This window comes from Miscanthus floridulus, chromosome 19, assembly GCF_019320115.1.
Source record: "Miscanthus floridulus cultivar M001 chromosome 19, ASM1932011v1, whole genome shotgun sequence".
Classification (NCBI taxonomy): Eukaryota; Viridiplantae; Streptophyta; class Magnoliopsida; order Poales; family Poaceae; genus Miscanthus; species Miscanthus floridulus.
In genome coordinates, this window is record NC_089598.1 from 30,323,273 (window position 1) to 30,336,955 (window position 13,683).

Sequence of the window (13,683 nt, forward strand, 5' to 3'; positions counted from 1 at the left end):
CAAGATATGACTTGGCTTTGAAAGGATTAAGATGCCCAAGAGGGGAGGGGGTGAATTGGGCTAATTCTAAATTTCTTTGCAATAATTAAGTCCTACGGTTAGCCTAATTAACTCCTTGTGCCTAAAAAGTATTTCTAATGTTCTACCGCACAAAAAATCTTACAACATAAGTTCCAATCCTACTCTAGCATGACAATTCTATGAATGTAAAGATAAGTATTCAATTGCTCAAAGTAAATGCTCGAAGTAAATGCTCAAAGTAAAGAGAGAGAAGGAGGAACGCGGTGATGTTTTATCGAGGTATCGGAGAGTCGTCACTCCCCACTAGTCCTCGTTGGAGCACCCGCACAAGGGTGTAGCTCCCCTTGATCCGCGCAAGGATTAAGTGCTTCTCTATGGGTTGATTCTTTGAATACTCCGTCACGGTGAATCACCTACAACCACTCACAACTTGAGTTGGATCATCCACAAGCACCACCGGATGATCACCAAGCTCCCAATCACTACCAAGCCATCTAGGTGATGGCGATCACCAAGAGTAACAAGCACTGAACTCTCACTTGACCACGATAAGCCTAATGAGAAGGATGAATGCATACTTTGCTACTCTTGATCTCACTAATGAGGGCTCTCTTTGGGATTATCAAATCTCAATCACCTCACTAGGACCTTGCTCTTCTTGGCACTCTCAAAGGTGTTTCTCAGCTGTTGGAATGAGAAAAAGTACCCCCATACACGAATGGAGGAAGTATTTATAACATGGGCTTAAAAAATGAACCGTTATATACCTTTGTGGGGTGACCGGACGCTCTGGTCATGTGACCGGACGCTCCGATCAGCTCACCCTGAATTCCAGTGATCAAATGGTGACCGGACGCGTCCGGTCGTGATTTTTCCTCTCTAGAACCTTACTGGAGTCGACCGGACGCTGGCCCTCAGCGTCCGGTCACTCACATCTCAGTGTCCGGTTACTTCTAGACGATTTCACCTTGATCAAATGAACTGACCGGACTCTGTGCCAGCGTCCGGTCACACTGAAACCAGCGTCCGGTTAGTATTTGACCCTCCATTCACTTCCAACTCTTGATCATACGTGAATGAAGTTTGCTCCAATGGATCTAATGGCTATTTTTAGAGCTACCTAGTACTAGATTTAGCAAGTGTACACCATACCTAACTCACTAGACTCACCTAGGTCAAGCTACCCGTCCATACCCCCCTTAATAGTACGGTCAAAGGGAAAACAAAGTCCTAAACTACTCTAAGTGTCTTTTCAACTCCAATAGACACTTAGAACTAGTTCTTCCTTAACCTTGTCGTCCATCCTTTGAAAACCAAAACGATTTCCATCGTAGGGGCATGACCACCATGATAGCCCAATCGATCTCCATTACCATAACCTAACTTAATTGCCTCTGCAAAACACACGTTAGTCATAGTAATCACGTATTGTTATTAATCACCGAAACCCAACTAGGGGCCTAGATACTTTCAGGCTTGATGGACCGATTGCAAGCGTGGAGGACAAGTTGGAGGCTTTGGAGCGATGGACCACGTGGCGGTGAAGCTTGAGCAAGACTTGACGCTGATGGACAAAGGCAACGGTAAAAAGCAAGTGAAGTCAAGATCGATGAACCAATATGATCACGTGATGATATGAAGTGGATCATATCATTGTTGATCGTGTTGGTGCATGTGTTGCATCGATATTAGAGGAGATGGAATGGAATGTGCAAGGCAAATGTATAACCTAGGGTATTTCATTTCACCGGTCATAGTTGTGTAGAGAAGTTGATGACCGGGTTTAGGATAAATGGTCATACTATCAAGAGGGGCAAACTTGTTTGCATATCGGTCATCTAGTACCACTTGAGTGATCTAACTTTGCATCGTCGCTAGGATTAAGTGGCGTGGTAAGTTGAGTGGCTAATCCTTTGAAAAATGATTGTGAAAATGCTAACACACATACACATGGTGGTGTACACTTGGTGGTGTTGGCACATTTACAAAGAAGATAAAGTTAGAGTTGATGTGGATCAACTCGGCGATGGAACGGAGGCGAGAAAGGTTCGAAACTCCACTGGTGGAGTGTGGACAGTCCGACGGTGCCATCGACGCCCTATTTAGAAAAGATAGGGTTTCACAGTATGCACCGGACGCTGGTCATGTAGTGACCGGACGCTAGGGACTGGGGTCCTGCGTTCGGTCAGTGACAGCAGTGAAGGCGCAGGCGTTGGTCTTCGACCGGACGCTGGGTCACTTTGTGACTGGACTGCTGGGTGGCTGCAGTCCTGATCCCGCTGACATGGCAGCATAGAGAAGAGGAGAAATGACCGGACGCTGATGCTGCGTCCGATCGTGATCGAACCGGACGCGTCCGGTCATGAATTTTCACCTCTGGAAGCTTACTGGAAGTGACCGGATGTTGAGGGTCCTGCGTCCGGTCACTTTGAGCAGCTGCGTTCGGTCATCACTTGACTGTTGAGATCAAGCGACTGAGGTTGAACAAAGACGACACGTGGCAAGCATCCAGTTGACCGAACGCTGAGGTCCTGCGTCCGGTGAACCCAAATAATGCTCAGTGAAGGGATAACGACTATTTTAGCCCAGTGAGGTTATAAATAGAAGGGGGTCTCGGCCATGGCTTGGGTGGAGCACCTCGGAGGACTTTGTGTCTATGCTTGAGAGTGCTTGAGAGCCCTCCATCTCACATATGCTTGATAAGCGATCATCCTGATTATGTGAGAGAGCGATTCTAGTATGATTTTCATCGTGAGGTTGCATCGAGTGGACACTAGGTGATCGCGTTGCAAGCCGGTGGTGCTTGTTACTCTTGGAGGTTGCCACCTCCTAGACGGCTTGGTGGTAGTCTCCGTCGAAGCCCGCAAGAAGCTTGTGTGGTGCTCCGGAGAAGAGCTTTGTGAGGGGACATTGTGCTCATCCCCGCGGGAGCCACGAAGTGCAACTCTAGTAAAGCGTGTCGTTGAGCTGCCCTCACTTTTGGGGTAGGTTCTTGCGGTGCCCGACGTGCGGGCTTGGCGGGTGATGCCAATTAGTCCGTCGAACCACCAAGTGAGCGGTCGACACAACTGGGGACTAGCGTGTTGACAAGCACGTGAACCTCGGAAGAAAAATCACTATGTCAACTTTGTTCTTTCCGTTGGTTTGCATCCTCGTAACACGAAGCTCGTAATTACTTTCATATACATTGTGTTGTGTAGTTGCTCTTATAATTAGTTTGCTTGTATAGCTCACTAGTTACCTTCTTACTTGTGTAGTATTGAAGTAGCTTCATTGCATGACTAATTTGGTTTGTGTAACCTTGTTAGTCACTTTGCTTAGTTTGTGTAGCTAAGTATTTTACGATCTCTAATTTGGCATTGGTTGTCCTTGTTATTGCGTATTACTAATGAGCTTAGTTGGCTTTGTGCTTTTGCTAACTAGCGTGTGTAGGAGCTCTCTCATTGCTTGAAATACTAATGGCATAGATTTGTGTGACCTTGCTCCTAGAATTGGTTAGGTGAGTTCTAGCTATCCCAGCACCTTTGTTGCTTAATTAAGATCTTTGCAAGGTGCTAGAGAACATAGATAGATGGGTGTAGTCTTGGCTAGATAGATAGTTTTAATTCCACACTTATTTCGATTAGCCGACACGATTAAATTTTAATAACGACTATTTACCCCCTCCAGCGGGACCGTTCTCCACGCCCTTCTCCCCATCGACAGCAATGGTGTGTGCAGCCTTCCTTGATCCAGCAGGTCCGCAATCGGCAGCCTTTCTCGATCCAGCAGGCAGCGGCCGACCAACGTTTGGTGCTCCCTGGTGGACGTAGTCGAGGCAGTCGATGAGAGTGGCGGCCTGGGAGACGCAGTCCACCGCGAGCACCGAGGCAGGGGAGTGGGAGCCCGCCCTCGCGGCGGAGGCAGCGAGCGCCAGGAAGACACACGCCACTGTGGCAGCAGCGGCACAGGAGGAGAGGGCCATGAGTCAACGCCAGCGCTCCGAGCTTCTATCACGTCCACAACTCACCCCTCACGGTAGGACAGGACTGGTGGGATAGAAACACCTTATTTCCCTTCCTATTCCTCCTGAAACCAAACGTGGGATAGTACTTTCTATTTTCCTATCCCACCTATCATAACCCACAATCCAAACGCCACCGTCAGGAAAATTGTGTAAGTGTCACTTGCAAGTTGTAACCGTGTGGCGAGTGGAAGTGTTTGACCCACGCACCCAAAAACTCGCTTGCCGTTTTCGTCCGGTGTGGTGTGGTGGTCACTGGTCCTTTTGCGCGAGGCATTGTGGCGATCCGCTGCACCCCGCTGTCCGGCGCCCCCCACGACCGTAATCCTCTGACCGGCTGCGGGGCCTTGTCGTCCCCCGACGGCAGCGGCTGCCGCAGCAGCACTTTATTGCCCCCGAGGCGACACCTGTCCCGTCGCCCACCTCGCCGCCGCGATCGCCTCCCTCAAAGCCAACGCTCGAGCTCCACATCCCCCGGTGCGCCCCCCCCCCCCGCGCGCTCTCTTTTTTTTTTTAGGGTAACTCGCCCCGCTGAACTGGATTCCCTCTTGCTAATTGTGGTATACTGTAGCACGCCAGCCGCAACTAATCACGGTCACGCTCCCCTCGAGCGGAGCTCTAGTCTCCTCCTCCCTCCTGTCGCTGCCGCCGCTGCCCGGCTATAAAGTCGCCTGCTCTGTTCGGCGCCCCTTTTCCCTCTGCATCCGCCTGTGGTTTCAGAGCAGCAGTCCAGTTGCGGAATTGAATTCCGGTGGGATTTGGGAGCGGAGAGGAGAGGAGAAGGCGGTAGGCGGGGATGGAGATGCCGGGAGGGAGCGGGGCCCCGTCGCTGGCGCGGCAGGGCTCGGTCTACTCGCTCACGTTCGACGAGTTCCAGAGCACGCTCGGCGGCGCCAGCAAGGACTTCGGCTCCATGAACATGGACGAGCTGCTGCGCAACATCTGGACGGCCGAGGAGTCCAACGCCATGGCCGCGGCCGCCCCGACCACGGCGGCCGCATCCGTGGACGCGCACGCACGCGCGCAGCAGCAGCAGCAGCAGCAGCCCGGGGCGCCCATCCTGCACCAGGGCTCCTTCACGCTGTCCCGCACGCTCAGCCAGAAGACGGTCGACGAGGTCTGGCGCGAGATCGTGGGCTTCACCGGCGCGGAGGACGCGCAGCCGGTCGCGGCTCCCGCTCCCGCGCCCGCGCCCGCGCCGCTGCCGGCGCAGGCGCAGGCGCAGCGGCAGCAGACGCTGGGGTCCATGACTCTGGAGGAGTTCCTGGTACGCGCCGGCGTGGTTCGGGAGGACATGGGGCACCAGACCCTCGTGCTGCAGCCGCACGCGCAGGGGCTTTTCTCCCAGGGCAATGCGGTCGCGCCGCAGACCATGCAGCTGGGGAACGGGATGGTGGCCGGGGTCGTCGGGCAGGGGCTCGGAGGAGGGATGACGGTGGCGGCGCCCACGACGCCGGTCGTGCTCAACGGGATGGGGAAGGTGGAGGCGGGGGATCTGTCGTCGCTGTCGCCGGTGCCGTATCCCTTCGACACTGCGTTGAGGGTGAGGAAGGGGCCGACCGTTGAGAAGGTGGTGGAGAGGAGGCAGCGCCGCATGATCAAGAACAGGGAGTCGGCCGCCAGGTCGCGTGCGAGGAAGCAGGTGGAGCCTTCCTTCTTTCAGTGCACTGCTATGCTGTCTGTTAATCACACTGCACCTTTAGCTTAATTATAGTAAAAATTTGTCTGAAATGGAACTCTATGGTGACTATATTTGGTATGCCTCTCGATTATATTGTACTTTATTCACTTGATGTGATCTGCCACTTCCAGTTGAGCTCTTTGATATTAATCTATTGCTAAGTAGCCTCTACAAATAGCAAGTTGCATTGTATACTCTTATCTTCATCTAAAGAGGTGAAGAATCTGGGAATGAACGTTCAGCTTGACCCTATCAGATTCAGAAAGACTGGGACACTGGGTAAGTTTGTTAATTTGGGAGATGGTGATTACACATTGCAGTCTCACAGACTTCATCATTTCAACCACCTCATTGAGATGATAGGGATAGCACCTTGGGCTTACAGAGATTTACAATTCCAATCATAAACACATGGTTTTGTGTTATTTCTGGTTAATTTTAGCTGCAAATACAAGAGACATGATTGATGTACTTTACATCTATAAGTTATTCCATGGTGCACATGTGCTGCTGTATAAGCTATAATCTTTGACCCCTAATTTTCCATTGGAACTCAAATTTATTGGATTTCTCTACTGGACAGAAAATTGTTATGTCAGTTCAATTCACTGATAAGAGTTTAAAATGACAACCCAGTGTACAGACACTTAACTGCATGCTTTCTAACATTGTAGGCATACATAATGGAGCTGGAAGCTGAGGTGGCAAAACTCAAGGATCAGAATGATGAGTTGCAGAAAAAGCAGGTATAATTGCTATATTTTGTTAAAAGATATGTTGTTGCCGTAGGGGCCTCGGCCCCTCCAGTTTCTTAAAAAAAAAAAGATATGTTGTTGCCACCAGGGGCGAAGATACACTGTTGAAAGGGGTGCATATGCCCCCCCGCCCCCCTCCCCCCAATGTAAAAACAGTTAGTTTGGTTAAAATTTCACCATATATGCACGACACATTCTATGCACCCACAAGCCACTTGCACCCCTCTTTAATTGCTCTAGCTTCACCACTGGTTGCCACTAAAAAAAAAGATTTTCTTTCAAGGTTGTATGCACATTATTTGTATACCGTATCAATGAATGTACTCAATCTGTGTTCCTTTGATAATCTCTTCATATTGGACTTCGATGAAGTCTTTCTCCACATTGGTACCTTTTTCTAGAGATTTGAGCTCCTAGAGACTTTTTAATTTTATAATGAGGCTTGCTGCTTGCATGACAGCAGATAAGTTGCCACATTTGGTAGGAACTTCCAAATGCCTGATCCTTGTTGCATATGTTCTGCATCGAACTAGCTGCCTTGAGCAACTGATGGAGACTGCACATATAGATTGATGCATGTTGTCTTAGACTTGAGCTCGTAACCTGCTAGTTTGGGCACACATCTTTCATGAGCTTAATGTTGTTACAATGGTATTTTGATTTATGTCTATTTTGAAATGTATATTATGTATATCGAATTATCAGACCTCAATTGTCACATGTATCACCTGGGCATCTGATGTTATTGTTAAATTGCTAGTGTTGCATACTTGTATTATCCATTGTGTAGCACTGTAACGTTATCACCTCACCTCATTGATGTTGAGACAAATGAAGGCAATTTCTGGTTAGCTTAACTCTTAGGCTCTGTTTGGATCCTTAGAATGAAATCAATTCCAATAATCACAATTTAGGCACAGATCAAGTTAACATGGTCACATGCGTAACATACTTGTATGCATTGTTGGCCACATTAGGGGAGATACTTGTGTTCTGCACTGCTGTTGCATGTCAGCGAGGCGAAGAACGTGTCATAAGTTGCAGAGCAAAAACAGAGCATGGCGATCAATGGAATCTAGTTCTATCTCTCAACTCATGAATTTAAGACAGGCTATATCTAAACTTTTAAAAGTTCTAGAATGTTAAATTCCAAGCCAAATAGCCTAGTCCATAAAGTAGATTCAAATTCCTCCAAAATGAAAGGATCCAAACGGGTGTTAGGGATTTATATATTTCAGACCTAAGTTCCATTTCATGCATGATAGTTTGTTTCTTCTTAACTCCTGATAAAAACGAAAGAGGCTATATTACCTTATTATGCTTCATTGTGCAGGTTGAAATGCTAAAGAAGCAAAAGGATGAGGTAATGATCTTCCATTTGGGGAAAATACTGCTGTTCAGATTTTTCATTTCTGTAGAAGCTTTACCAAGTTCTCTTTAGACTCTGCCTGATCACTATTGCATGTTTTCTTAATGTTGGGGAAAGAGGCGGGGGCTGATGATATGCTGCTGTTAAGCAACAATCCTTTTATGTTTTTCTATTTATTTTTATAATTGGTTTAATCCTTTCCATGGAACTTTCACGGATCTAGCCTCTGCCTCACAACATTTCAGTGTGGCTCTTTCTTCTTCCTAGTTTCCCATGATACAAACCTGCTGATGTTTGGTTGGACAAGAGTTTGATTTTTTTTTTCAGAAATACGCCTAGAATTTACTCCAACATGTACCTATCACTAAATCAATGCATGATGACCTTATTGCATTTTCATGTCCATATTATTTTGTTACATGATTTTGAAAGTTTCTCCTTTTGCACCCAAAAACTTTCTGAACCATAGACTTGTTCGTAAAACATGATGTCAACCAGTTCATTCATCCATTATGTTCAGTGTTTATAAGAAAAAAGATTGATTGAGTTAGTATCCAAAAATGATAAATAAATTCATTGCATGGAAATAGGGATGACTTGATTTTTTTATCTTCCATCTGGTTTTGTTCTGCATGATTTTTTTGTGCATTGAGCATCTAGGCAGACATTCAAAAGTGATGACTTGATTCTCGTTTCTGTCCTGTTTTCTTGTGCCTGTTTCATGTACTAGGCGTGCCAGATACATAGAAACCATCAACTTGACTCCGGAATGCTGCCATAGCCTGCAGTTCTAGGAGGTCCCTCTGATGGTAATTATCATTACCATTGGTGGCCTGCTCCTGTAATCCAAATTCTACTTCCTCTTAATGAAATACGTGCACATGCACGGTCTCGGGGAAAAAAAGTTCTAGGAGGTCCCTTGATTTCAAAAACTCCTGCCATTATCTGGAGACTGTTGTCTTCCTCTAAGGGATCTTAAAAGTTAATTCACCAAAACAATTTCAAATAAATCATATGGTTAAATATGAATACAAATTGCAAAAAGCTGACCAATTTAAGTATGGGGCAAGGTCTGGGAATATCAATTTGTCAGTTCTTATGTGATAAACCTTGGCATGTCCAGTCAAGGGATTCAATAAAGGTATAGGTTTCAATACAACATTCCATTCTATGCATGAGATGTTTAGGATACCAAAACTTCCATATGACAGTTTCTGCTAACCAAAAAAAAATCATATTTGAATTCTAACATCGGCATATCTTTCACAGTTTCACCACAAGCCTATCAGAGCACTCTAGGTACATATCAATTAGTATCCTATGTGAATTAGTTTGACAGCAAAGAAATGTACCATTGCGAATAGGATACACATTCAATTGAAACTTTTGACACTGCTGCATACACTTTTCATGCATCGCTTCTTGACATAATTTAGTAAAGTAATGAGTTAACTCTATTGAGATGTTATATTTTTATCTTTTATCTGATTAATTAGTTCGAATTTTAAATAAAGGGGGCTTCACATAAATAAGATTTATATGGCATGATGTTTACTTATTGGAAATAGAATGCTAACACTAGCAATTGTACCTTGCTTTGTGCTACCACGTCTATATTTTAACTTGTCCCGATTAGTTGATATTTTTAAAAGAAAATCTCGTCAGTGAGTGAACAACAATATCGGTGTTGGCATCCTCAAGATTTAGTGAGATAAAATAGCAAAGCATGCATTAATTTTTTCTGAAATTCAGACAGTTCTTGGTTCTGATTATTACTTTTAACATATTAACCTGAGAAGTTTGCTTTTCCATGACAATCTTGGTGAAAATTTTGTGTCTATTTTGTAGCGGAAGACAGTTGATCTTTTTGGCTGCCGATTTTGATGCACTGCATATTCATCAGTTGGAAAATGACGGTTCCCATTAGGCAATGTTTTCTTGGCTCACAGAAGTTTCTCTGTAAATGGTTTTTGCAGGTCCTGGAGCGAATCAACAACCAACATGGACCAAAGGCAAAGAAACTTTGCCTGCGCCGCACCCTGACTGGCCCATGGTAGCCTGCTGAAGCTTGCACAGAATTGACCCAAGTCAAGATCGTCGGCTTAGATGTGCCCGTGTGTATATAGCAGACGAAGTCAAGAGTCCCCGGTTACCCCCAGTAGACCGCCGCTGCTTCAGAGCTTACCGTTCTCCTTGTTCTGTGACGTGGGTAGTCTGCGCCTGACAGTTTACCGTTTAGGTTCTGTTGCGCGTTCCTCATATGAACAAATGAGGCGTACCATCTAATCTGTTTATTAACTCCTTCCTATCTATTGCCATGGTGAGATCATGCAAGTAACTTAATGTTGTTTACATGTTGTTGACATAATTTGATAATGAGATACCATCATAGCTGTTCGGATGATCTGTACCCCCGCAGGCCGCAGCGATAAGAGTGTTCAGTTGCTGGTTTCTGACCTGCTTGTAACAATGTTCCCCTTTTCTGGGATACGTTACTCGTTACTGATGGATGTAGACGAAATGTAGCTGTCGCGTACTCGCGATTATTGCCACCAGAATGTAGACCTGTGCGCGATTATTGCCTATGTCAGGACAGCGTCAGGAATCAGGACTTCACAAGATAGACAGCAGGGCAAGCCGTACCACGACGACTAGGACGGCTCACCTTTACACCTACGAGACCCCTAGCTTAGTACAAGGCTTGAAAAAGGTCACTAAGCTCCCACTAATACATGGATCTAATTATCCCTACCCACTAGTCAGCCCTGATAATCTTCGTTCTCTTGTTTTTCATTTAAAAAATCCTTGGGGGGTGGGGGACGAATCTGACCAAGGTCTTGTTTGGATGTTGTAGAATTCACGTCGATCCACATGTGTCGAGGTGGATTGGAGTGAAACTTTAACTCCACATGTGTTGGGGTCATTGGAGTGAAATTTTAACTAAGTTCCGTCCTAACACATGTGGATCGAGGTGAATCCAACAACATCAAACAAAGCCTAATATGGTTACTAAACAAACACGACGCCTGAAACACACGGTTGAAACAACAGTAAATTTGAAAAAAAAACCTTGATAACTCAGCTATTTCTTATTGTTGGCTGTCATGTATCAATTATTACTTATTCTTCTCTACCAAAACACAGAGTACATGCAGACCTTAGACATACATTTTTCTCACTTTTTCTACCTTGGTTTCTTTCCTTGCGGAGGTGAAATCAAAACCTTCAAACTTTCCATGGCTCACGGTAATTTTGGGAGCTCGCCAATCAACTCGTTACCTCTAGAAGGTTTCATCTTCAAGAGTAACAAACACTCCCCCAAATACTTGACAAGATCCACAAGTGCTCAAGGGTGAAATTGCTTTCTCTTGCTCTTAACCACACAATCTCTCAACCCAACTCTTTTAGATCCCACAAGAATCAATCAATCCTCACAAAAAGGGAGGGGAGAGATCAAATGGCCTAGAGAGAGGTGTTCATCAAGGTGGAGGAGCTGAATGGAGTGAAGGGGAGTGAGGTAAATACTCAACCCCAAAAGGGTAGCTGTTATGTCACTTTTTGTCCAGGATCGAAATTTTGATCCCCATCAGAAATTCTGATACAGTGTAAAACGAGCACAAATACATGTTAGAAAGTGACAGAAAAAAAAATTCTTACCTTGATGGGATTTTCTGATTGAGGAGAATAAATCGAATTCTAAGAGCCCTGGTCATAAATTCAATAAAAAATTCTGACCAATATGAAATTCGATTCCAAGATGCATTGGAAGAAATAGCATAATCTTTGAATAAACCTCCAAGTCACAAATTGTATGTTTGCTAATTTATACCTAGATAATATTAAAGAACGAAAATATTTGAGTCGCAAATCGTAAGTTTGCTAGTTTATTCCTAATATTAAAGAACTAAAATTTTTCCCTCTTCCCTCACTCCCACCTTGACCCAGCAGATCAATCATGGCGCCAGTTACAATTTAGAGCTGCAAAATCTTCGTTGGCATCGCTAATGCTGCCCTCGTTCCCACCTTGGCCCAGCGATCCAACACGGCGTCAGTTACGATTTAGAGCCGCAAAATCTTCATTGGCACCGCTAATGCTACTATCCAAGTCCATGCGCGTTGCGACTTCGTGTGCTTAGCCGCTTAGGCATATGGCTCGCCATATATCTTAACCTGACAATAGTGTAGATAATAGTCATCTATTAAGGTGAGTTAATCCCCAGCCTGTTTTCTGTACGAGTTAATTCTTTATTACACCTAACACTTATTATGTGTAATATGTATCGATTTAATTAAATAAGATTAGGCCGTTGGAGTTGTACTCCTGCCGGGGGCTTTGATTGCCTTCCTCCCGCAACTACTGCTTCCCAACAAAACCGAACGAGCGAGCCCCTCATCCTCTTCTCGCATCTCCCTTCTCCAATTTTTCCGCTTCTACTCCGCGGTGCTAATCCTACACCCAGCTCGCCCGCTCCCGCTGAGATGGACGGTAGCAGCCTCAAATCCGCGCAGCTCCTGGAGATGATGCGCCAGCACCTGGCCACCGACGCCGGCAAGGAGCTCACCAAGAAGGTCGGCCTCGTCTACCAGCTCAACGTCGCCCCCAAGGTCAGGTTCCCCTCCTCCTCCTCCCCATCCCCTCCCTCTCGAATCACCCGTGAATCCCTCCTCTTCTTGCCTAGGTTGCGTGAAATTCAGGCCAGATCGACGGCCTTTCTGACACTGTATTCCTGTGCGGTGTTGTGCGTTGCAGAAGATCGGCCTTGATGAGGAGATCTTCGTGGTCGACCTCAAGAAGGGCGAGGTCACCAAAGGTTCCTCCTTTACCGTCCTTCAATCTTAGTTTCAGTTGCCCGTATCAGTGTTCTGAAAGCCTTGCTTATGATTTCCAGGGCCATACCAGGGAAAGCCGGATGCTACTTTCTCCTTCACGGATAACGATTTCCTTGGAATCGCAACCGGCAAGACGAACCCGCAGATTGCTTTCATCCGGTTAAGAGAACAAGACTAATCTTTGTTTTCTTCCTTGCACTTTAGAATTCTGTGTACTAGTTTCTTTGAGGCTGATGGACTCTATTGATGCGCAGAGGGGCGATTAAAATCAAGGGGAGCATAAGCGCGGCGCAGAAGTTCACCCCTGACATCTTCCCCAAGCCTGCTAAGCTGTAGAAGGCTAGATTGTGTTATTTGGTCACGGCTGGATAATAAGGTTTGCAAGTTTCAATGACTATGTACCAGATAGAATGAGTGGAAAATGAAAAGCACACGACCATCTGATGTTATCGGTGGAATTTGGATACGGTTAAACTTCCACGTAAATCAAGCTCAATGTTCGTGTCTCGTGATTACCTTTCTTCTTCCATAAGATAAGTGGTATGATGCTTGTTGATGCCTCTTGAGTAGTTATATATTGGCTACCAGCAATGGTTAATTGGTGATGTTCTTATTCTTAGTGGGATTATGCAATGGATTACCTTTACTGTGCTGTGCTGCTTTGCATCGCTCTGCTTTACTGAGCCATGCTGCTTTGCATCGCGCTGTCAAGTTCTGTTAGTCTTATGATATACATAAGTTCGACCTATTAAAGTAGCATGTTTCTGTTATGGCTAACTTGGGTGTCATTGTCATAGGTTAGTACTTCAAAATATTTCTCTTTGAGCCATCGATCATGCCAAAGGTTGGGGATAGGCTGTATGCTAACTTGGGTGTTGTTTGGTAATAAAGTTTGCATCCATTATGCATAAGTTAGGACGATCAGAATAGATGAGTGATGGGTGTGCATCTGGTGTTACCATCTGAATTGGAATAATAGTGCCAGCTAAACTGAATCCTCTGATTCATCGGTTCAACTTATATG

At 45.7% G+C, this 13,683-nt stretch overlaps 2 protein-coding genes across 3 annotated transcripts; both read left to right on the top strand.

Moving 5' to 3' along the window:
* The first annotated feature begins 4,533 nt into the window (after positions 1-4,533).
* LOC136527287 (bZIP transcription factor 46-like) lies at positions 4,534-10,239 on the top strand. 2 transcript variants are annotated; one of them, XM_066519952.1, is made up of 4 exons: positions 4,534-5,666; positions 6,380-6,451; positions 7,794-7,823; positions 9,678-9,793. In XM_066519952.1, the coding sequence occupies exons 1-4, from the start codon at positions 4,821-4,823 to the stop codon at positions 9,711-9,713; spliced, it is 984 nt and encodes a 327-aa protein (XP_066376049.1). In that variant the 5' UTR covers positions 4,534-4,820; the 3' UTR covers positions 9,714-9,793. The 2 variants fall into 2 exon arrangements, with proteins under 2 accessions (XP_066376049.1, XP_066376048.1); XM_066519951.1 differs by lacking the exon at positions 9,678-9,793 and adding an exon at positions 9,806-10,239 and having other exon boundaries at positions 4,537-5,666.
* Positions 10,240-12,162: 1,923 nt separating this feature from the next.
* LOC136529011 (sterol carrier protein 2-like) lies at positions 12,163-13,272 on the top strand. Its single transcript, XM_066522032.1, has 4 exons — positions 12,163-12,434; positions 12,580-12,640; positions 12,719-12,818; positions 12,914-13,272. Exons 1-4 carry the CDS (start codon positions 12,309-12,311, stop codon positions 12,993-12,995), a joined length of 369 nt encoding a protein of 122 aa, XP_066378129.1. The 5' UTR covers positions 12,163-12,308; the 3' UTR covers positions 12,996-13,272.
* The last annotated feature ends 411 nt before the right edge of the window (positions 13,273-13,683 follow it).